The sequence below is a fragment of the Elephantulus edwardii genome, unplaced genomic scaffold (assembly GCF_000299155.1).
Source record: "Elephantulus edwardii isolate Elephantulus edwardi_28Jun2011 unplaced genomic scaffold, EleEdw1.0 scaffold00226, whole genome shotgun sequence".
Lineage (NCBI taxonomy): Eukaryota > Metazoa > Chordata > Mammalia > Macroscelidea > Macroscelididae > Elephantulus > Elephantulus edwardii.
Window position 1 is genome coordinate 197,921 of NW_006399976.1, and position 18,257 is coordinate 216,177.

General features: G+C 50.3%; 1 protein-coding gene across 1 annotated transcript in view; it reads right to left on the bottom strand.

Annotated features, from left to right (window-relative positions):
* The window catches only part of SLC5A5 (solute carrier family 5 (sodium/iodide cotransporter), member 5), a 46,771-nt gene extending 36,326 nt beyond the window's left edge, over positions 1 to 10,445 (bottom strand). The window contains exons 1-12 of the mRNA XM_006898308.1: positions 10,101 to 10,445; positions 8,685 to 8,750; positions 8,303 to 8,354; positions 8,019 to 8,086; positions 6,888 to 7,042; positions 6,184 to 6,324; positions 5,973 to 6,102; positions 5,365 to 5,453; positions 4,336 to 4,448; positions 4,190 to 4,260; positions 3,675 to 3,761; positions 3,403 to 3,596 (exon numbers count right to left, since the gene is read on the bottom strand). Coding sequence (XP_006898370.1) covers positions 3,403 to 3,596; positions 3,675 to 3,761; positions 4,190 to 4,260; positions 4,336 to 4,448; positions 5,365 to 5,453; positions 5,973 to 6,102; positions 6,184 to 6,324; positions 6,888 to 7,042; positions 8,019 to 8,086; positions 8,303 to 8,354; positions 8,685 to 8,750; positions 10,101 to 10,445 — 1,511 coding nt within the window. The remainder of the gene's footprint in view (positions 1 to 3,402; positions 3,597 to 3,674; positions 3,762 to 4,189; positions 4,261 to 4,335; positions 4,449 to 5,364; positions 5,454 to 5,972; positions 6,103 to 6,183; positions 6,325 to 6,887; positions 7,043 to 8,018; positions 8,087 to 8,302; positions 8,355 to 8,684; positions 8,751 to 10,100) is intronic.
* Positions 10,446 to 18,257: the final 7,812 nt, after the last annotated feature.

The window sequence follows — 18,257 nt, forward strand, 5'->3', positions numbered from 1 at the left end:
AAAGACTGAGAAGGAGGGAATGAGTGAGGTATACTGCATTGAAACAGATGAAGGAGAAAACTGTTTAAAAGGGATATATGATTGGGTATTATTGTCATGACCAGAGTCCAGAATGAAGGCTGAAAAGTGGAGTGGACTTGGGGAGAGGGATTGCATAACAATGAAAGAGTTTTACTTTTCAAGGAGAAGAGTGAATTGAGTGGGGAAAGGGAGGGCAGGGAGAAAAGTGTAACAATGAATGACTGGAAACCCTAAGTCTCTGTAAACTTTCACTAAAATTAATTTTTTTTAAAAAGTGTTCATAACAACCTTATTTAAAGTTGCACAAACACAAGAAAGAATCACATGTCGATCATCTAGAGATTGAATAAATAAATAGCAATATGCTCTTCCCACAGAAGACGTCTCAGGACTAAGAAGGCAGGAACCACAGATGCATGAAACAAGACAAACCAGGTTAAAGGCATTAGACATTATGCCAGGGGAAAGATGGAAGCTGCCAATGATTTCATTTTACGTGGATCCACTATCAACAGGTATGGAAGTAGCAGACGGGAAACCAAAAGATGTACTGCATTGTGCAAATCCACTGGTAAGGACCTCTTTAAAGTGCTAAAGAGCAAGTTAAAAGACTGAAGTATTTTTCATCTATTTCATAAGCATGTAAAAGTTGAACAATGAATAAGGATGACCAAAGAAGACATGGCGCCTTTGAACTATGGTGCTGGTGAAGGAGTCCTGAAAATCCTGTGGACTGTGGACAGTGCAAATGGGTCTCTTTTTGAAGAATTGCAGCCAGGGTGCTCCTTGGAAGCCAAAATGAGTATGTTGGGTATGTTATCGGGAAAGGTCAGCCATTGGACAAAGACAATATACTTTAAAAAGTAGGTCAGTGAAGGAGAGGAAGACCCTTAACAGAGTGGAAGGGTGCAACAACCGTAAGAGCAGAGGGTAAGAGTAAGGCAAGGCAAGGGTGAGTGTCCTCCTGTTGTACTGTGACTGTGAGGTCACCATGAGTTGGAGTCAACTTGATGGCACCTACCAAGCACAAGTAAGCGCATATTTGATGATTCCAGGTCCATGAGATTCTAAAACTGGCACAAGTAAAGAAGCCCTGGTGGATTGGATGTGAAGTATGGAACTTCTAACCAAAAGGTCACTTGTTCAAACCCTCCAAACACTGTTGAGGGAGGAAGATGAGGCAGTCTACATCCGTAAAGATTGTCAGCCTTGAGAATCCCATGAGCCAGTTCTCTGTCCTTCAGCATCACTAGATGGCACCTGATGGCTGGGCAAAAATAATCTACAGTGAAAAAAATCAGAACTCTGCCCAGAGAGTGGAGAGAAGACGAACTGACTGGGGAGAGAGAGGGAGAACTTTCTCTGCTGATGGAAGTGTTTTAAAGTGTACCCATTAAAAAAAAAAAAAAGAACAGTTACTATTTGGCCATTTTAATCTGCGTAAATTTTAACCATAAAAAAATCAAGTGGATCAAGTGGAAAACTAAAGCCGAAAATAACAAACAACAAAAAATAAGAATAAAAATGAAAAAAGAAATACACACACAAAATCAAGTGGGAGATGAAGTATAAGTTAGAGATAAAGATAAAACAAAATGGCAATGATGAATATTTTCAAATCCGAGTGGTGGGTAGCATAGTTATTATATGCGTCCATTTATTTGTTTTGGAGGGTTTTTTGGGGGGGCAGAAATTAGTTAAGATGGACTTATTAGAAAGTTACATCCCAAAGGGAAAGAACTTGTTCATATATTTGTAAATGTTTGAAATTTCTAATCACTGACACAAAGAGGAGCGGGGCATGCCATCAAGAGAGTGAGAAGCCCCACAGGATGAGAGGGAATATCTGTCAGTCATATACTGGATATGAATCTAGCACAGTGGCCAGAATATATAAAGAGTACTTACAACTCAAGGACAAGAAGACACATAGCCTGGTTTAAAGAAGGACAAAGAATTTTAACAGATAGGTCTCCAAAGCAGAAATACTAAAGGTTAACAAGTTCATGAAAAGACCACCATTAAGCAATCAGAGAATTGCAAATCTAAACCACAATTAGATACCACCTCACACCCACTAGGATGGCAACAATAAAAATGACAATCACAAGTGCTCGCAAGGACGTGAGGAAGTTGAAACCCTTGTGTGTGGCAGGAGGTAGGAATGTAAAAGGTGCAGCTGCTGTGGAAAACAGTTGGATGAGACCCTAAAATGTCAGACAGAATTACCACATGTCCCAGGGATTCCACTTTTAGGTATATATGCAAGAAAAATGAAAATACACACCCACGTAAAAAATTCATATATAAACCGTCATAACACTAATATTTACAATAGTTAAAATGTAAACAACCCAAATGTCCATTAGCAGACGACTATACTGGAGTCTTATTTGGCCTTCAAAAGGAATGAAGCTCTATACGGGAGCTCTGGATGGCCTACTGGCAAGAAGCTGTACTGCAATCTCAAAACTTTGAAGTTTGAATCCACCAGATGCTCTAATCTGGGGCGGTAATCTCCTGTGCCAATCAGATCTGATTGGATGGCACACAAGAAGAAAATAAACAACAACCAAAAGGAATGAAGTTCTTGTGATACCTGTTACAGTGTAGATGAACATCAAAAACAGTGTGCTCAGGGACAGTAGTGGGAACAAAAGTTACAGTGTATGAAATGTCCAGAGCAAACCCATAGAGACAGCAAACAGACCCGGAGTGCGGGCTGGTGGGAAAGGCAGGTCACTAGGAACCACATGGGTTTTTTTCAGGGCGATGAGGAGAATATTCTTAGGTTAGAAGTGATGACTGCCCAAACTTGTGGGGAAACTAAAAAAAAACACAAAAAACCCTCTCACTGAAGGTAAAAAAAAAACCCCAAAAAACAAAAGAAAAACCAAACCAACAACATCAACAACAAAAAACCTCTACAAAAGAAAAGACTGGGTTGTATATTTTCAAATGTTTCATTCTGTGGTATGTGATTTACATCGCAATTAAAAACCAAAAACAAGCTGTGTCTCTCCAACTGGCTCTTGACTCCTGCTCTTCCTTCCTAGTGGTAAGGAGATGTTCTGCCAATACGAAGGCACAGGTTCGAGTCCACCAGCTACCCCATGGGAGAAAGATGGACAATGCCCTCCTGTGTGATTCACAGCCTCTGAAAACGCGCTGGAGGGTTAGCTGTGCGTCGGTTCATACAACAGCTTCCACCACCACCACCACCTCGCTGAACTGGAATCAGAACCAAATCCTGCCTCTGAGCTTTGCACTTGCTTTCCCTTCAACTGCAAACGACTTCCCTCTCCTCTTTCCCCTAAATCACATTCCTCATTGGAACTGGAGTTCATGCGTTGTCCACACCCCCCAGATGTGCCAGCTCACCTGGGGTTCCGGCTGGAAGTGTTGGAGGCGAGCAGTGGACTCAGGAGGTCAGAGGCGTTGGTGGGCGACATCGGGCAGCCCGCAGCCGAGGTGGGCAGGACCCCCATGGTCTGCTCGCTGGGCGGGTACAGGGTGGAGCCCACAGCCACCCACAGCGACAGCGCCACGCCCACGCAGAGCCCCGAGAGCACTCCCTGGGGGCGGGGCTGGCGTCAGAGGCGGGGCTTGTCCGACAGGGTCCCCTAGTGGCAGGCCGCAGACACCCTACTCACCACAGTGTTACAGGCAGGGAGAAACATTCCCAGGATGAAGGCACCCAAGAGGGGCCCGCTGATGACGCCCATGACGGTGAAGGAGCCCTGGAAATGGGGGAGAGTGAGATTGAGGAAGTCACTGTGGGGCTGGGGTGACCCACAGGACGCCTCTGTGCCTCAGCTTCTCTAAGGGGAAAATGGTCCCCCTGTTCCTGCTTCTCTTGATTAGAGACAAAGATGCTGATTTGAGGTCTGGATGTTGCTATTATTATTATTAATAATAATAATAATAGCCATGACCAACTCTCAGGTCTCAGCTGTCTCCTCTGTTCCCCATGCTGTTCCCTTCACAAGCAGCTAATTTCCCATCAAATCCTCCAGAAGCTGATGAGGTCTCCATGCTAGCAGAGTACTCTTCCCGCCCCTCGCACCTCGCATCTCTCTCCCCCTTCCCTTCTGGCCCAAGGACTGACAACATCAACATTTGTGATTCCTAATTTTAATGAGATCCTGCCAGAGTTTGAAAGACTCACCTGAAGGACACCGCCCCCCAGCAGCGAGGACAGAGCTGCCACAGTCAGACAGGCCAAGCCGTAGATGAGAGCTGTGGGGGTGGAGTGGGGTGGTCAAAGGGGAGAAGCTGCCCCTGGCCTGGCCCCACTCATGTCCCCCAACTTACAGAGTCCCTTGGAAATGATCACAAGCTTCCGGGGTGTCAGGCTTGGCATTCGAGGCTTAATGAGGTCCTCCACTGTGACAGCAGCCATGGCATTGATGCTGGTGGACGCGGTGCTGGGGGACAGCGGGAGTGAGGTCTCCTCTCAAGACTGGCCACACCCACTCCTAGGTCCACCTGCTTGCCAAACTCCCAGTCATATGCATCATTTGGCCTGCCAGGTGGTCCCCATGCCTTCTCCCCGACTTGAGGCAACGGAGGAGGGTCACACAGTCTCCAAGAAAGAGGTCCAGAAACCCCGACCCCCAAGAACCTTAATGATCTTTTTGCTGCTGCCTTGCAGGAAAAGACCAGGCAGGGACGCCCAAGATTAGAACCAGTGAGTGAGTTCTCCTTCCAGGGCAGCAGTGAGGTACAGGAATGGGCAGGAGGTGCAATGTTTGGTTACCACTTTATTCTAAGATTTAGAAGATCAATACTTGTCATATAGTTGTTGTTAAGTGTCAAGCCGACTACCACTCATACGGACTCTATGAACAGTGCATCAGAACCCTGCCCTATCCTGTGCCATCCTGACCATCTCCGACACACTCGAGCCCACTGTCACAGTCACGGTGTCAATCTATCTTATTGAGGATCTTCCACTCCTTTGCACTATCCTTGCCTCCAAGGAGCACCCATAGTAGGTGCTCAATAAACACTGGTTGGAAAAGAAGGAAGAGAAAGAGGGGCAAGAAGGAAAGGAGGGAGGAAGTGGGGAGGAGGGGAAGAGATCACAGGAAGGAGGGAGGGAGTGGAAAGAAAGCAAAAGGAGAGAAGGGAGGCAGGTGTGGTCTTGGACAGGTGACATAGAGAAGGCCAAGCCCCCAGAGCCAGGGTCTGTGCATTCACGAGTGCCCGGCCACAGCCCACCTGAGCTGCCAGCTGTAATGGAGCAGGACAAGTGGCTAGTGGGCATGCTCAGAACTGTTTTTTCAAGAAGGGGCTCCTAAGAGACCTGGGCAAGGTTGGGAGAGGGACGGGTCAGCTCACCTGAGGGTACCACTGTAGGCACAGGCCAGGAAGAGCCCTGGGATGCCAGGCAGGTCCTCAAAGATGTCCAACACCAGCAGGGGCATGTACTGGGGGAAGTCAGGGTCAGGTTCCAGGATACCCACACCCCGAGGGTGGAGTCTTTGTCCTGAACTCAGGGAGGTCACTTCCTCGCTCCCCTAGTCTCAGTTTTTCATCTGTAAAGTGGGTCATTGGCTACCTTGACTCATCAGCCTTTAGAGTCAAAACTTTAGAGTTGTGACGGGAAACTAACTCCTAATGCACGGAACAGCATGAGGAACAGTGTAAGTAGTTGGGGCATAAAAGATGGTCATTATTATTATTAACAGCAACACTGTGTCCTCAGATCACGGTCCCTCTCTGCCTGTCCCCCCCAGTGGTCTTCTCTCTGACTCTATATCTGAGCATGCATCACCCCTGCTCACCCCCAATCAGGGTAATTCAATGGCTCCCCACTCTTCCTAGATCTTCCTCTATGCTAAGCTTTCCCCTGCCTCTGGACACTGCACACAGGCTGTTTTCTCCGCTAAGAATGCCTTTCCACCCTCCACTCCCAAGTAGAAAGGTGCATAACTGGGCAGGCTCACCTGGTCAGGGGCAGAGATGCGACCTGTGAGGAGAGGGTCACAGTCAATGTAGAGTGTGAACATGACGATGCCACAGCCTGCAGCACTGCCCACGATCAGGAAGAGGCCCAGCTGGTTGATGATCAGGGCCCTAGGGGGTTGGCGGAGTCAGCCAGAGCACGCAGGGATGCTACTTCCCAGCAGACGCCACCCCACCTTCCCAAACACTCACAGCTTGGCCTGCTTCTCTGTGCGGCAGGCCACATAGCGCTGCACCTGCGCCTGGTTCACTCCGTACATAGAGAGCCACACCAGCGTGCCCCCCACCACGAAAGTCCAGAAAGTGTAGCGGCTCCGTGGGTCAGGGTTAAAGCTGGGGAGGGAGGCAGGACAAGTCAGTCATGGCGGCCACCTCTCTGAACTCACCCTCCTGCGGGTCTCAGTGGTCAACCTGAGTTTTATGAGCTGACTTCAGGGATCATTTGAGGTGGGTTTCTAGGGATAAGGGAGCTCTGGGTGGCTTAGTGGTAAGGAATTACGCTTCCAACACAAAGTATATGGTTTGAATCCACCAGCTACTTTGAGGGAGAAAGATGTGCCATCTCTTCCCATGCAATTTACTGTCTCCAAAAATCTGCTGAGGGTCAGCTATGGCTCAGATTGCAAACTCCTCTTTTTTTTTCATAGAGTCACCGTGATATACGTTCAAAGCCATCCTCTCTGTGCCCAGCTGGGACCTCAGAAGGGCTTTATCCCCCAGTCTGGGTGGGGAACAGCTGGTGGGGTAATCATGGGACAGTTGGAGGCAAAAGGAGTTTAGAGTGGGGAGCTATGGTTCTATCAAGGAGGTCTTCCCAAGGAAAGGGCATCAGCTGACTCCCCCAGGGAACAAAGGGACATCAACTTCATGGATTCCCCTTTCACGTTGCCACTCACTCCATCAGGTTGATCCGGGAATTGTTCTGGGCGAGCTCAATCACACGCTGGGGTCCACCCACGATCATAGTACCACGGGCCAAGACCACCCAGAAACCCATTAGCATCACCAGAACTTGGAATACATCGGTCCAGACCACAGCCTTCATGCCTCCCTGCAAAACGGGGTAGAGATGAGGGGAGAAGGGCAGGTGGGGCACCTGCCTGGGGTCAACTTGTCCTGGACACCATTGGTGGCTGGGACTAATGCCCCTCTCTGCCTCAGTTTTCTCATCTGTAAAATGGAACTGCTGTTGTGTTGTTGTTAGGCGCCATCAAGTTGAGTATGACTTATCGAGGTCCTATGCTTGTTATGCATCGGAGAGTTGGACAATGACTAGGGAGGACAGGAGAATTGACGCCTTTGAGCTGTGGTGCTGGAGAAGAGTATTGAATGTACCATTGACTGCCAAGAAAACAAACAGATTCATCCTAGAGAGGGTTAAACCAGGCTGCTCCTTGGAGGCAAGGATTCTGGGGCTTCACCTGACATACTTTGGACATGTTGTAAGGAGAGACAGGTCCTTAGAGAGGGACATCATGCTGGGTAGAGTAGAAGGACAGCACAGGAGGGGAAGACCCTCTATGAGGTGGATTGATTCAGTGACTGGGGTAATCAGGATGGGTGTGTCGGAGGCAATGAGATTGGCACGGGATAGAGCACGGTTTAGGGCTGTTGTACATAGGGTTGCTATGAGTCACAAACGACTTGACAGCACATAACAATAACAACAGCAACAACATGAACAACAGATCTGAACCCTGTCCTCCCCTGTGCCATCCTCACTATCTCTGACACTCTCAAGCCCACTGCTATAGTGTCAGTCTACCTAGCTGAGAGTCTTCCTCTCCTTCACTACCCTCCACCTTCCCAAGTATGATGACCTGGGCTCAGCAACAGCACAGGGCTGCAGAGAAGTCTTTCAGATCACTTCACACAGATGAGGAAACTGAGTTCCAGCTGGGACATGGGCTTCCTCGAGTAGCAAGGAGATACAGGTTAGGGAGTTCACCCGGGGTCTCCTACCACCAGGACCCAGCAGGCCTGGAGTTCGATCCTAGGAGGTAGGGTAGGCTCCTGGGGCCACTCACCACAGTAGTGTAGACAGTGCAGATGATCCCGGTGGACAGAAGGGACGCCCAAATATCCAGTCCCGTCACTGTTGGGGAGACCCTTCCATTAGGGAGCACTGTGACCTGCCCTGGGCCCCCTCTCTCCAGGAGTTGTCCTCCTTTCTTCCCACCTCCCCAAGTCACACTTGGCCCACATGCAGCCCTTTGCTTTCTTTCCTCCTCCTATCCAGCCGCTAAGTCTTTAGGCTCCTCTGTGTCCACCTTCCTGACCCTTCCCTTCCCACTGTCTCTCAAAGTCAAACCTTGATTAAGGATGAGTGCAGGGGCGTAGATCACGATGCCGGTGTACAGCATCTGCAGGTAAAAGGTAGAATGGTAAGTTGTGGTAAGAGGAGGTCCCTGTGCAGAGGTGGCAGCGGGGCGAATGGACAGGATCTGCAGAGCGAACCTGCAAGGGGGCTATGGAGGGCAGTAGCGGGACCGAGGCTGTAAAGGACGGGGGCGGGGCTGTGTCGAAGGGGGCGTGTCCAGGCAGGCGACGGGCGGACGGTATTGGAGGGGCGTGTTTGGGTAGAGCATGTGGACGGGCCCACGGTGCAGAGGCGGGGCTAGGACGGAGAGGGCGGGCCCGGGCCAGGCTGTGGGCGTGGCCGGCGGGCGCAAGGACCACATCCCGCTACTCACTGTGGCCACGAGGTACTGGATGGTTCCGCAGAGCCGCACCGCGCGGCAGAAGCGCATCTCCAGATACTGCAAGAAGGAGCCGAGGACTCGTGGTCACCTAGACGGCCCAGCTCCGGGGCCCGCAGGCTCCCCTGAACTCTCACTCGCCGCTTTGGTCTCTGCCGCCCGGAAACCAATTGCGCTCGCCTTTCTTTGCGGGCCGTGGCCTCCGCCCGGCGCACACACTGACCTGCTCGTGCGTACAGGCGCCAACCCCGCACCTGCGTCCCCGGCTGGAGGACCGGTTACCAGTGCGCACGCACCCCCCACGTGCCCCTGCCCGCCGGGACTCCCCAGGCGCCGCTGATGTATGTTCCCTGTTGTATACATAGGCGAATGGTGCATATTAGGCGCCTACTGTTTAACTAACCATCAAGGAGCCCTGTTGGCAAAGTCAAGTTATCGGCTCCTAATCAAATGGTCGGTAGCTGTAATCTACCAGCGGATCCTCTGGAGAAAGGTGCTTAGTGGTAAGGAGGTGCGATGCCAACCCAAAAAGCAGAGGCAGTTTGAAGCCACCAATTGCTTTGTGGCTCTCAGCCTCTGAAAACTCATTTTTCTCTCATGTCACGAGGAATTTTCCCCAAAATGCGATCGGTTCTGACTCATAGCTACCCCCCATCAGATGTCCGAAGTCCAAGGCTGTAAATCTTTACGGGCAGAATTGCCCATCTTTTCCTCCGCGAGATAAAATGATGGCAGTTTGCTTCAGTAGAGATTTGTGTTGTGGTGATGTACGTGCCTTTGAGTGGGAGCCAGTTTTCAGAGGCTGTAAATCTCACAGGAGAAGACTGCCCATCTTTCTTCTCCAGAGCTGTTGGTGGATTCAAACTATATGCCTGTGTGTTTGTTGGGCAATTCCTTAGCACTAGGCCACCAGGGCTGCTGTTGAGACCTCCGTCCAGGGGAGCCCTATAGGCAGTTCTTTGCCCTATAAGGTCGCCGTGAGTGGGAATTCGATTCGACAGCAATGCATTTCGTTTCTTTTCTGGTTTTGGGAGGCTGGACAACTGGAGAAACCCAGGATTGTGAAGGGAGTGTGGAGCTCTGAGCAGTGGGTATCCTGCGAGTGTGCACCCTTACGGACACGCGGGAGAGTAGGGGACACAGGTGTGTGTCTACGCCCGCCCCCCCAGCCCCTCCAGGACTCCCGGCTCTGACCCGCCCACGTTCCCGCCCACCAGCAAGCCCCGGGCTCCTTTTCCTCCTTCCTGCCCCTGCCCTACCGCCTGGGGCTGCTTCCCGGAGTTTTCTGTCTCGAGGCAGCGGCATTAAAGTTCCCGGGAGCCGCCAGATTTCTCTAGAGCCGAGTTTGGAGGCGCCAGGCCTCCCGACTGCACGTTCCCGGCCGCGGTCCAGCCCCCGCCGCTGCCCTACCTGGTAGGTGCTGGTGAGGCCCAGGCGGTAGAAGACGGGCAGGAAGAGTGTGGTGGTGAGTAGCAGGTTGAGCAGCTGGCCCAGGCACATCCACAAGAACTTGAGGCCGTAACGGGAGGCCTCGGCCGGCACGCCCAGCACCTGCACCGCTGACATGAAACTGGCCGCCAGCGACAGGCCCACGGGCAGGGCCGACAGGCTGCGGCCGCCCGTGAAGAAGTCCTCGGCGCTGCGCTGCCCGCCGCGTGCCAGCCCAACCCCCAGCCCGATGCCCGTGGACACCAGCAGCATGAGCGCGAAGACCCCGTAGTCCCAGGCCCCGAAGGTGGCCTGTGCGCCTGCCATCGGTGCTGACCGGGGCGCCAAGCCCCTCTTGTGTCCCTGGCCGCTCTTCCTGTGCGCCCACCCGCGAGAGAAGCTAGGAAGGAACAGCCACAGCGACTCTCAAGCCTGTCACCCTCCGTTCGATGTGGGGACACCGGAGGGACCTGGCACAGGTTCCCTCGGGCAAGATTTCCCGCTCCCTGCCTGCTTCCCCGTCCTTCTCTCTGTCTAAGCGGCTGCCTCTGCCGCCTGTCTGCCGTCTCTCGGTTCACTCTGGGACAGGGTGCCCCGTCCAGGAGTCTGTCCCGCTGCCTACTGGCCAGAGCTACAGCTTAGGGTGGCCCTGGAGCTTAAAGGGGGAGTTGGCCACTGCAGGCTGGATTTATTGGCGCCCCGGGGTCAGCGCGGCTCCGCCCAGGGAGCTGGGGCCGGGGCGGGACCCGCACCCTTTCCTCCCTGGACTAGGGCAGACAAGTCCCGGCCGCCCAAGGGGCGGCATTTGAGGATGGAAGGCACCCCAGAGGCTCCCTTGCTGCATCTGGCGCTTTGCCTTTTAATATCCCCAAATGATAGGCAGGCGGAACAGGTTCTGGGAGCTGCCCTCAGGATTCACACTCAACCTTGACTCCCTGTTGTATTTGCATGCCTCCAGCGTCCGGAAGCTCATTCATTCTGCTTCAGGACTGGAGTTTGCTTTAGAATTGAACTTCCCAGAACTGACACCAGGACCCACCCTATTTCCCTGCCCTTCATATGGGGGGTATTCCCAAGCCCTGCCCTCAGGCTGAGTGGGCAGGTAACACTCAGGGTTCAAGTCCTGGCTCTGGTCCGATCCTTGGGGAAGGCTGTTCTCTCCCCTTCCTAAAAGAAGGAATGACTCCAGCGTGTCAGAGGTGATGATGAAGATGGCACAGGATAATACAGGGTTTTGCTCTGTTCACAGGGTCACTATGTTGTTAATAGGATCAGTCATTGAGGACACCTAACAAAAAAAAGGGGGGGGGAGTAAGATAGGCCCTGCCTCAGCATCTAGTAGCCTGAAGTTTGGCAGTTCGAATCCAACAGTGCTGCAGAAGTACCAAGAAAGTCTCTGAAGCAGGTCTACTCAGAAGCATGTGGAGTCCTTTGTCCTCATGAATTGGAAGTGACGTGAGGCAAACAGGTTTGATTTTGTTGTCCCAGAGGAGTACACTGGATCTGTACAACTCAGATCTGGTAGGTGTAAATAGCTCACTCCTTTCTCCCGTTCTTTATTCCTTCATGGAACAAGTATCAAGTGAGGCAGGAAAGGTCTCGATGGAGGTCATTCTGGACATCAGGGGCTCCTGACTACCCTGGAAGTGTAGTCTCTGAGTGTACCCCAGACTGTCCCCAGTACCCACAGGAGGACACTGAGGCACTGGGAGAAGACATTTCTTTGCCTGGGGTCCCTGGATTAGGTATCCAGAATTATCATCTCAGAACCCTTCTCTAGGTGACCTGTGGGGAGGGTCTCAGTTGTGGTAGGGGCTGGAGACTGAACAGTCATTGAACGGGAGAAAGGCAAAGAGGATGCTGACCTCTGAGTCGGCCTCACCTTTCCAAAGAAGCTGGAAAACCCTTCCAGACAATTTGGAGTAAAGAGAGATCTTGGCAGGAATTTCCTGCCCGGAAAGCAAATATATGCAAATTAACTATATAATGTAGTGGGGGGCAACTCTCTTTTGGGTTCAGGCTCCAGGGATCCCTGTCTCCGTCTCTTCCCTTCCGTGGGTGCCTGCTGGTTCCTGTGCACAGACAAGTGCCTACTATGGGGCCCATGCTGAGAGGAGGTAGACCTGCCTGAAAGCCTGCAGCTGAGCACACTCCGGATGGGGTGGGGGGCTTCTGGGAGTGAGCTGCTGGGGGAGGTGAGCAGAGAATAGCACCAGAGGAGCAGCCAAGCACAGAGCTGATGGGAGGGTACTCCGGGTACGGGGAGCAGCAATGCAAAGGCCCTGGTATGGGAAAAAGTTTGGGGAGTATTAGACAAGTGAACACGATCTAGAAGAAGGGGCATCGGACCACCTGGTGCCGGAAAACCCAGGAGAGCATGGAGTAGGTGAAGGGCCCGGGCAGGAAAAGAGAAATGGAGAGAAGTGGGCACATCCAGAACATTCTGGAATTATTCAGAGCGGGGGATAAGGAAAGGGCAGAGCAAATCCCACTTTGAAGGTGCAGTGGTTGCAGCCAGCCTGAGTCGAAGGGACCAGAATGGGGACGCTGGGCAGCGTCAGGGTGCTGTGTAGTAGCACACACCTGGAGACACCTGAAAGATTGAGTTCTGAGGGCTCCGCTCTCAGCCCTGCCCACACCTAACACCCTGCCAAGCCCAGGAATGGGTCCCGGAAACCCCAGCACTTGAGAAGAGGAAGAATCTGCTGGGGTGCTCCCAGATTTCCTGGGTTAATGACCAGATTCATCCTTGGACCTTGGACAGGCTGGGGGTGGGGTGGGGTGTCTAGCTTTGCAGAACTTTACCTCCATGGTCCCCAGCCAATGAGAGGGGAGTACTACAAACTCAGGGAGGCACACTAGGCAATTGGAATGCTCCTTGGGGGTTTCTTTCCATCTCTACGTCATAACCTGGCTGGTGCCAGCACTCATCAGCCAAGGCTTGCCTCAGTGGAGCTTGCTTCCCACAAGCTGAGCAGTCAAGGCTGCCCTCCTTCATCCTGGGGAGCAGAGTGAGGGAATGTCTATCCTGATGGGTGATGAGCAGACCCAGCATAGGCTCCTGCGTGGAAGATTCAAGGATGAAAGATAATGACATGAAGTCAGTGGATTAGAGGATGCCAGTGGTGGATGAGCTGGGTGGATATATAGGTAGGTCATGGGCTATATGAATAAACAGATAATGGGAAGGTGATTAGTCAGATGATGGCAAGAAACTAGCAGTGGGTGGAGCGCTTACAGGCAGACTGGGGCAAGGCTGAATAGACAGCATGGTGGGTGAAAGGACCAAAGTTTAGCTGTGGGGTTTCACTTGTTTCAAGGCTTGGCCCTGGTCCTTTGACCTGTTGGGGCAGAGCCCTTGCACCAGGTGCCATGAAGGGAAGCCCCTGGCAGAGGGTAGGGTGCAGAGGAGTCTGCACTTTTCCAGACTCCAGCTAGTCCATTCTACTGGCCTGTTGACTTGTAGTTCACCTGACTCCTCTCCATATTGGCAGGGTCACTGACTGAACACAGAAGACACTAAGGCTCAGGGCAGAGAGGGACCGATATGCACAGCCACCCGAGTCCAAGCGCACATGGTACCCTATTTCAAGGTTATGGATAAATTATTAGGTGCCATAACTTAAGTCACCCTAGGAGATCTGACCCTTGCCCTATCAGGTACCGTCCTTATCATCTCTGATACGCTTGAGCCCACTTTTCCAGTCACTGATTCAATCCATCTTGTTGAGGATCCTCCTCTCTCTCGGACCTTTCCTTCACCTTTCTCAGCACATTATCCTCTTTCAAGAACTGGCCCCTTCAGTTTTACCATCCTTGCCTCTGAGGAGCACTCTGGTTGTACCTCCTCCAAGATAGCCGTGCTTTTGACAATCCACAGGCTCTTCATGGGTTAACAGGTAAGGACTGACTCTTGGCGGCCCTATGAACCATGAATCTGGATCGTCCTATCCTGGGCCATCCTTATCATCCTCGACACACGAACACATGGTTGCCGGTCCGCCTTGTTGAGGATCTTCTCCTTTAACTGACTCTCCACCTTTCTAAACATTAATGCCTCTAAGGAACAGACTCTCGGAGCAACATGCCCCAAATACGAGATGACGTTTTGCCATCTCTGCTGCTGAGAAGCATGCTGATTTCATTTTTTCCAAGATACGTGTTTGTTCTTTTGACAATACCATAGGGTATTCAGCACGGTTCTCCAACAGAACTCAAAAGCATCAGTTCTTATGACATCCTTAGTCATTGCCCAGCTCTCAAATGTGTTATCAGGTGATTGCAAAAACCGTAACTTCAAAAGTGCAACAATGAATGAATAGAAACCCTAAGTCTCTGTAAATGTTCATTAAATTAATAAAAAGATCCACACGCAAAACAAACAGAAAAAAACCCTTAGGTGCAATTCCACAACTGAAAAAAAAAAACACCCAACAACAAAAAACCACAACTTCAATCACATGCACTGTAGTCTTTAAACTGACATCATTGCTCTTCAGGACTTTGGAAAACAAACTGTCTCAATGCTGTTAACATGGGTGTCGACTATGGATCCAAACAAGATCAAATCACTGACAATTTCAATCTTTCCCCCATCTATCATGTTGTCTATTGGTGAGGATTTCTGTTTTCTTGATGTTGAGATGTAATCTGTATACGTCTGTTGATAGAGGAGTCCCAAATAGCCTCAATATTGTTGAATGTCATCGAGTTATAGAATCGACTCATAGCTGACCTTCTAGTGAATCTTCAGAGGCAGTGAACCCCACGAGAGGGACTTGCCCATTTTCCTCCTGAAGATATGGACTCAGACCAAAAACCTGGGCGTGGACAGCCCAACTCCTTAGCGCCAGAGCGCCTTAACAGCGCAGGTGTTCCCTCCTTTATGCTCGAGACAGGCAGTTCCAAGTGGCGTCAGAAGGGCTACGCCCCACAGTTCAAACCCCACCTGCCTTGCTGCTTAGCCATGGATGCCTTATAGCACAACATGGCTGGTGGACCAGAAGTCCTCATGTCCTCTTTCCAGTAAACTGTTAGACACAGTGGCTCTGACAGGCTCAAGCACAGCGGTGGTTGTGAAGACGGGCCTAGAATTTGCGGTCTTTGTCTCTGATGTACATAAGAGCAGCAGTGAGTCAGCACTCACTGACTCAGATTACTTCATATGTAACTTCACAGAAGAGGAAAAAGGAAGTTACTCACTAGTTAATAATCTAGTCTTGGTTATTCAGAAACCAGGCCCTTTTCCTCTTAGCTGCATAGGGGCCATTCAAATGTCAGCCTAAGGGAGCTCTGGTGGCCTAGTGGCAAGAAGCTGCACTGTAATCCCAGAGGTATGTGGCTCGAAATCCACCAGATGCTCTGCTAGAGGGGTCATCTCCTGTACCAATCAGATCTGATTTGATGGTACACACACACGAAAAATAAAATTAAAAAATCCAAAAACCCACATAAAATGTCGGCCTAGCAGCCAGGATGCATGCAGGATATCCCCCTTTTCTGAGTTCTACCTATTCATTCAAGGCTTATTGTGTCTTCCCAGAGGACATCTCAGTGCTGGAAATGATCTAACAAAATCGTGTAATCCACAACAAAATCCTGAAAGTTATCCAGATAACAACTACAACAGTACATTAACAAAGAACTACCAGAAATATAATCTGGGTTTATAAGAGGCACAAGAAACATTATTGCTAATATCAGATGGATCTTGGTAGAAAGCAAAGAGCACCAGAGGAGTATCGGTCTTTGACTATGCAAAAGCACTTGATTATGTGGATTGTAACGAATTGTGGATGAACTTGAAAATGGGAATCCCAGAACACTTGACTCCTCAGAACAGAGCAAGAAAAACATTATGTGCCATCAAGTCACTTGTGACTCATAGCAACCCTAAGAGCCCTAAATGCTGCTCTATCCTATGACAACCTCAGTCTCTGACACTCATTCCCACCATCCCACAGAATCCATCTCATCGAAGGGCTTCCTTTCCTGCGCCATCCCCCCCCTCTCCCGAACATGATGACCCTCTCCAAGGACCAGTCCCTCCTTACAACATGCCCCAAGTATGTCAGAAGCAGCTTCAGAATCCTCGAATCCAAGGAGCATTCTGACTCCATCCTCTCCAGGATGAACCTGTTTGTTCTCCTAGCAGTCCATGGTATATTCACCACTCCTCTCCAGCACCACAGCTCAAAGGCATCAATTCTCTCATTCCTAGTCACTGTCTAACTCTCAGATGCATAGCATGTAATTGCTAAGACTACAGCCTAGATCAGGCACACCTTAAGTCTCCAGCCTGATGTGGTTGCTCTTTCAGTACTCTTGAGGTCTCTCACAGCTGACTTTCCCAATGCAATTCATCTCTTGATTTCCTGGCTGCTGTTACAAGTGTTGACTGTGGAGCCAAGTATACTAAAACTGTAACTATCTTGATTCCACTGTCATAGAATGTAATTGCAAAGATTACAGCCTAGATCAGGCACATTACACGGTTCAAAATCAAAAGTGTCCTGCTCTCCATACCTTTTCAATCTATATGCATAACAGATTATTCAGGAGGCTGGGCTTTATGACAATGTGGCATCAGGTTTAGAGGACGACCCATCAACAACGTTATGTTAATGCAGATGACCTTTATTGCTGAAACTTAGGACCCAAAATGCTTGCTGCAGAAAGTCAAAGACTGGTCTTCAATATGGACTGAAACTCAAGATTCTTACTTACCACTGGGCCAACTGGCAGCACCATGATGGATGGAGAAGAGATTGAGGTTGTTAACAATTACAATTTGCTCAGCTCCACAATTAACTTTTTTTTTTAAAAAATTATTTTTGTGTGTGTACCATCACATTGTATCTGACTGGTACAGGAGATTGCCCCTCCTTCTCCAGCCACAATCAACACTCTTATCACCAGCAGTTAAGAAATCAAAAAATGAGTTACACTAGGAAAATCTGTTGCCTGGGACCTCTCCAGAGTACTGAGAAGCAACAATATGTAGAGACTCAGTTGCACCTGATCCGGGGCATGGTCTTCACAATTACTTGCTATGCATCACATATTTGGACAAAGACTAAGGATGGTAGAAAAACTGATACCTTTGAGTAAGTCTTGATTGTTATCATGGACCACCAAGAAAATGAACAGGTCTGTCTTGGAGAGGGTAAAACCAAGTTTGTCCTTGGAGGTTAAGATTTAAAAGCTCCATCTCACATGCCAGGCCATGTGGCCAGGAGGGCCCAGTCCTTGGAGAATAACATCACGATTGGAAGAGCGGAGGGACAGCGTAGAGAGGAAGACCCTGGATGAGATGGATTGATGGGGCAATAGGAGTAGATGTATCACTGTCAGAAAGACGGACTCAGGACAGGGCAGGCTTCAGAGCTGTTATACATACGGTTGCCGAGTCATAGGTGACTCGACAGCACAAGCAGCTTGGTGGCAGATTACAAAAGGCATGGAGTGCCAGAAGAGCCCTCAGCAGATGTAGGGTGGGAAGGGGTGACCATGTAGAATGCAGATACTGCAGTCTGTGCCTGTTTCCTCTGGACACATATCATTATAAAACAATGCTCAGAAGGCCATGAACCAGGCCCTTCCAACTAACTGTAATGACCCAATGGATTAGTCTGTGCCTGAAATTCTGCAGTCTAAGGGGTCACACAATAGGGGGAAAGGAGTAACTCAGCAAAGCAGACCTATGTCTTTGTGCTACTCCCCTCACACTAGAGAAATTCCTGGTTCTAGGTAAAGGGTGTAAATGAAGTTGCAGGTGGGATGGAGGAAAGGGGAAACCACATCTTCTAGGCTGTCACCAGCAGAAATGGTTAGCTGAGGAACAAGATTTGGAACCTAGTGCATCCTGTCTGAGCCACCACCTGTTATAACCACCACCGAGAGAACATGGACAGCCTGACTGCAGAACCCCTACACAGCCAGCTACCTAGAAGCAGATGGCAGCTCTGGGTCCCCCCTCAAAGAATAAACGTGCACTTTGCACGAATATGCAGAGGCTGGAACGGGCAGTTCTCCCTTTTGAGTTTTGTATGACAGGCAAAGAAAACAGCATCTCTGTACCCAGCGTCAATCCCCAAGGCGTTTTATTGTGCAAACTGGGATGAGGCAGAGGGGCTGTGC